The following is a 6,000-nucleotide window of genomic DNA, read 5'->3' as shown; positions in this document are numbered from 1 at the left end:
GAAGCCAATCGGCGGTGGCGGCCATATTGCTTCTGTGGAGCCAGTGTGACGTGAAGAGGCAGAGTTTGAGCCTCCTAGCCAACAGCTACAGTGTTCCTGCAGTCAGCTGTGCCTCTCATTGGAAGACTAGTAATCTCAATATCTTCGAAATTGCCACTTTACAAATAAATTCACCCCCTCACAGTGAGAGCACATCGAGAAATGAGCTACACTCGTCTTTTGAACCAGGCTGTAAACATGTTTATTTCTACTGTAAAGATCGTCTCTTTCACATTCATGTGTATGTGACTTTTGTTACTTCCAGAGCCAGCCTCAAGTGGATCCTCGATGGACTGCAGCTTTTTGCACTCCCGCACTGGACTCACATTTTTTGACCAGAAGTGGCTGCTTGCTTGGTACAATATGTTTTGTCTTGTTCTCAATGTGAAACTCTTTATGCTGCTGTCTTGGCCAGGACTCCCTTGTAAGAGAGACTTTGTATCTCAATGGGACCAACCTGGTTAAAAAAAAAGTGAAATAAAAAAAGATCAGATAATGATGTAGCTCCCAATCACATGAAATATTCCAGCACATTTAATCTCTTTTCTTCTTGAGAGTTAATCAAGAGTGATAAGACCTTCACGCCTACAGCTAGCTAGCTTGCATTAGCATGGGCAACAAGGAGAAACAGCTCATTTTAATTAGAGTGTACAGGGGGAAAAAATCCTCTTATCAGTGCCTCAATTGATCACTTATTTATATGTTACTTCAAAATATCCAAACTCTTCAACTTAAATGTTTTTTTCTAAATTGTATATAACCCTAAGACACCAACGTTAGGTGATTTTTAACCCATGTGATTGTGGTTATGGGATTTTCATTACGTTGCTGCTGTCTGAGCTGCATGGGTCCCTGGGTAGCTTCATGCTGCTCTCTGATGTCACCCAAGGTAGGCCTGTTTCCCTTCTATCATCCCTGTTTTTTTCAGCAGGCCTATGTTCCGGTGATTTTCACACTATGTAAGTGATTGAGAGTAAATTCTTTGTTTATCTCTCCCATATAGTTATCAGGGATCCAGGGAGACTGTGCTTTCACTGGATAAGGCTCACATGTCCCAGGAATGGGTGGCCTAAAGAACAAATTCCCAGCTCCATTAATTAAAAAAAAATTATAATAATGATTCCCTAATTTTCATTAATTTTGGAGCATTTGGGTCCCACCAGGAAACTTTTTTTCGTCTTATGAGATGTTTTATTCTGGGAAACCCAAGAGGAGTACTTCAATTTGCAATGTATTGTTGTACTTTGATATATTTTGATGTGAAGTATTTTTCATCGGTATATCATATTGGGTAAAATATTCCAGATGTTAGTGATGGTGTTACTAAATGTTACGTTAGTGTTCTAGGGTTAATGGACTTCTTTTATGAAAGTAAATGTGACCTACTGAAGAAAAATGACAAATCATCAACTAAAACACACAGCTCTTCCTTAAGGTCCCTGTAATGTGAGTTTTATTACATTTTGTTGTTTCTGTTTCCAAACAACATCAAAATATTTAAATCATCCTTCATCAGAGACAGAATATCTGCTCATTGATAAAGCCTTGAACTCAAAACACCAACCACGTGTCACTCTTACCTCGACGGCAAATAAAGACATGGTACATTGCAATTTGAAATTTGATTTTACTTAAAAAAGTTTAAAATAAAGATGTACAATTGAACCAAAATAAGACGCCATATTACACTTCAGCTCTAGAGACAGATGGCAGGACAAAAAGGCATGACCTGAAATATTTCCCTGTCAGAGCAAACCTGTCGAGAACCGGGAACAAACAAACAAACAAAAACATGTAAAGCCAGCCGCACCGTTGGCTGAGGATGTGGCGTCTTGTATGCTATTGCAGATTGTACTTCGGTTGTCTAAAAGAGATGAGGACGCTTCAGCCGGCGAGACCGGAGCAAATACATTTCTGCTACAGCGTTGTCCAGCCTCTCCGGAGGGTCCACAGTGTTTCTGATCCAGTGATTCGACATACAAACAGTGTAGGCTTCGTCAGCTCTGGTTCGAACATGAACACTTTAAATAACATATAATGAGAGAAATGGTGTCTTTTCATTTCATCTGGACTCACGTCTCCACACACAAAATGGTCTAAAAGATCTACCCAGATAGTACTTCACCGTCGACACGTAAAACCAGGAGACAGACGGCTGCTTCTTAATTTCTCAGTACAAAAAATAGATCAAAGAATGAGAAAATAGTAAAATCTGACAGCAGAAACTCGATTTATAAAGCTCTACTCATGAGCGACTGTCTGGGTCTACGGCTGCACAGTGAGGGGGCGTGGCTTAAGGATTGGGGGTGGAGCTACTTAACATTCATCGTTGAATATATTAATGAATTTGTATGTAACAGGTATCAGAATATTTGGGCAGTCGATACCCCTTCACATTAAAAGTTTGAATGTTCCTACATTATACAGTTACATTTTCAACACGTTACAAGTTTTAACACTGCCGTCCACACTCCTCCTCCTCCTCCTTCAGGTGGCATCGTCTTTTTTATTATTGCAATGAATAAAATCTTTAAAGATGATTTACAAAAGAACTGTCCGTCTGTCTGTCCACTACAGTATCTGCTATGTACATCTGTTTAAAAAGCAAGCATGTTACACGGTCGTCCCTATGTACAGCTAAAGTCTTCATTTATTTTTCACGGAATATACATATTTACTTATTTTCACAGTTTCTATGTTTGCTCATATATTCAATATCAATAGATTTCTTTGTCATAATTATGAATACAAATATTTTCTGTGGTGTCCTCTCGGCACTGGGCTACAACTTCTCCCAGTGTTGATATCTGGGGAGACTGTTGTCCTTGAACGCTGCCCACGTCTGTGCAGCAAATACTGCTCAGTTTGAAAACAATCCTGATTGTGGTTCAGTTTTTTGCCAAATCACAGCAATCCCCCAAAATGCACAGTTTTCAGTTTCAAGTTTACAGTTTTCTGGTCTTCTTTGTTATCATGTGTCATGATATTATTCATGTCTGGTCCTCTTCCGTCACTGGATTAGAAGTTTGAATGGTTCCAGTGGATCCCATGAACACACTAGCATAGCATAGTAAACGTATGCCACACAGTTATAAAAATGGAGAATGTTTTCCTCTGGTGTCCACAGATTTCTGAGAGAAATCATCAAACCACAACAAGTCGTGATCTCAATCAGTGGGGTTTGTTTTTTGCGCCTCTTACGGTCCCGTCTCGCCCACTTGGAGGTGACCAGTTGCGTTCCTGGATCCTGTTCTTGTGAAGTTAGTTTCTGGTAGTTTCGTGGGCGGAGTGATTGTTGTTTGTTTACTTTATTGGAATAAGGCACTTGAGAGGTTTTTGGTTTTCATGGGAGTTCAGAGGACACCAGGGCGAGGCCAGAGCTCTGTCGGAGGGGGGGTCCGGTGTGGACGGCCTTGGGACAGTCAGGTGTCAGCACCCGTCCGTTCTCCCCGACACTGCCTGTGATGGACAGACGGGCCTTGTTCCTCATGGCCTCTGTAAATGTTAGCTGAGGAGAACAATAAAGAGAGAGGTTTGTGTACAGAGCAGGAGACAACAAGAGCAGGTTCACACCGGCGGATTGGAGTTTTAGAGATCTCACAAAGCTCTTTGTTTAGGGATTCCACAGACAGGTCCTGTTCTCTGACAGAGGCAGCACTATTATCTAAAATTAAAGAAATTTAATTTAACTCTGTCATGTGTGGAAAATGTTTTGATCGAGTGTCAGGTCTTGGTAAAGCTAATTAATACGCCAAAACATGAATTTACAATTGAAACAACCCGCAATAAACCAACTGTCTGAGTTAAAGACTTGGTTCTGATTGGTCAAAGACTCCAAAGCAATCGTTGATAGTTTAGTTGGTAGACTGGTAATAAGCATAACCACCTGCTCACTTTATACATTAACCCTTATCTAATTGTTATCCATGCTAAAAGAATGAATATATTCCATGTTTATATACTGATCTTTATTATGGAGTTTGTTAGATAAAATACGGCACATGTGAACAGAGTAAAGTCAGATGCAGTCTGGATACTGGTTCAGCCCAGTTTCTGGAATCAGACTGAATCAGTTAAGAAGTTTGAGGAAGGACAGCGCGCCTGATTAATTACTCAAAGTAAGAGTTTAATTGGTTTAGTCTGCTATCATCTTTATGAGAATACTGCTGCTGACTAATGATATGCATTAATCTTTAGTGAGCTTGTTTTAATTAACTGGATAATGACAAAAATCTACCAGGGGTTCAGTGCAAAGACCTTATATATGAAGAGGAACCAACCACAGTGACGTTAAGCTTTGGTTTTTGAACTACAGCTGAACCCTTCTGATGGCTCGTGTTTGGTATGTTGGGTGTTTTGGTTTTTTTTTTTTAGCCTACAGCGTCTATTTTAGTCCAAAGGGGAATGTTATTTACAAAATGAATCAGCAGTTTAGTTCCTGAACTCATTAAGAAAATGTTTCGGAATAAAATACAGACTTACACACAGCCAGAATTATTTTATCAACTTGTAGAGGCTCCCCCTGCTGGCTGTGAAAAAAGAATGCAGGCTCAACAGACATGAGCATACACAAACCAGGAGGATCAGGTAGTTCTAATTCTGTCTACGGTCAGTGTTTAGTTTAAGTGTGAGACTTCCTTGTGATGGTCAGTAAACGGACCACTACAGAGCTAGCTCTGGCTGTGCTAAGGGGGCGGCGCAAGACTTTATTTGACTTGGTGGCCGTACTGGGACACTGACTTTTGCATCATGACATTAAGTAGCCTATGTTTGCACACATGATGATCAGCATTTCTACCCCTCTTTTCATACTTTAACTACTTAAATAAAAGTATTGAAAACATGTTTTATTCATGTGTATTTGTTGTTTTTACTTTAACCCTTAAAGACCTAGACCATCTTTGGGGGCGCCAGACTCTCCTGAATTCGAATATGCTGAATGAGACAAATGCGGCATCAATGGAAAGCTAAGAATGTCCGCTGTAACAAGGATTTTAAAGCTTGTTGATAGGATTAGTGGTTCAAAAGTTATCAAACATTTAAGAACAAGTAGCCGGTGGCAGCTGCCGAGGTCTTTGAGGGCTACAAAGTAAAAAAAACAGAGGGGTAACATTTAAATCGTGTTAGCTTGAATTGACCGGCTAAATTTAAAATGCATGTTCGAAGTCACGATCTAAGCTTCTGACAAAAGGAAAATACGTTGTATTAACTTGCTAAATGCTGCAAAGTGCTCTGCTCATGGTGGATTAAGATCAGATCATCTTGTAGGTACATCGCTTTTGAAAAAAGCGTCTGCTAAATGACATTGTAACATCAGACTGAGTCCTGTCTGTAAGATGGGACTGGATCTGATCCTGTCTTGATGTTGGGTCTTTGTTAATAATAGAACATAGAGTACGGTCTAGACCTGCTCTGTTTGGAAAGAGTCTGAGGAGAACATTTGTTAGGATTTGGCGCTTTATAAATAAAGATTTAGTTACTGAAGTATTGCCTCTGACAAATAAGTGAACATTGTTTAGGGTTTTGGGGTGGGCACTGAGACGGCCAATCAGGTTTGTTTATGGAGGGTCAAGGCCACCCCTGGTCTCCCGTTGGAATGGCACACAATTACATAATCATTAGACGTTGGTTTAACCCAATGAGTAACTCAGCTTGAGTAGAATTAAAACTCCAATCTGCTTCAACATTATTTAAAAAGACAGAACAGCCTCACAATAAAAACAGGTGTACATTTAAATATGTGTACAGTACAATCCACAGAGTCAGAGAACACCTTTCATAGCCATTCAGTACAATATCAAGCCAGCCCCAAACTACCAGTAAGTCTATTAGCGACAGAATTATTACACAGTGAGTGATAGTTGCAGGCAGAGGGACAGGGAGGCTGACTAAGCAACAGAGAAGCTAATGAAGAGTTTGTGCTGAAGTGCTGATGGGGGACACATAACCACGCTGGACAGA

General features: G+C 40.2%; 1 protein-coding gene across 2 annotated transcripts in view; it reads right to left on the bottom strand.

The window, feature by feature from the left end:
- Positions 1–1,646: 1,646 nt before the first annotated feature.
- gria4b (glutamate receptor, ionotropic, AMPA 4b) overlaps positions 1,647–6,000 on the bottom strand; it is a 216,015-nt gene continuing 211,661 nt past the window's right edge. For both annotated transcript variants that reach the window (XM_034684264.1, XM_034684265.1), the window contains one exon: positions 1,647–3,547. In XM_034684264.1, coding sequence (XP_034540155.1) covers positions 3,383–3,547 — 165 coding nt within the window. In that variant the 3' untranslated portion in view covers positions 1,647–3,382. The remainder of the gene's footprint in view (positions 3,548–6,000) is intronic.

The sequence above is a fragment of the Notolabrus celidotus genome, chromosome 5, assembly GCF_009762535.1.
Source record: "Notolabrus celidotus isolate fNotCel1 chromosome 5, fNotCel1.pri, whole genome shotgun sequence".
Taxonomy (NCBI): domain Eukaryota; kingdom Metazoa; phylum Chordata; class Actinopteri; order Labriformes; family Labridae; genus Notolabrus; species Notolabrus celidotus.
This window is presented reverse-complemented; position numbering and strand designations above follow the sequence as displayed.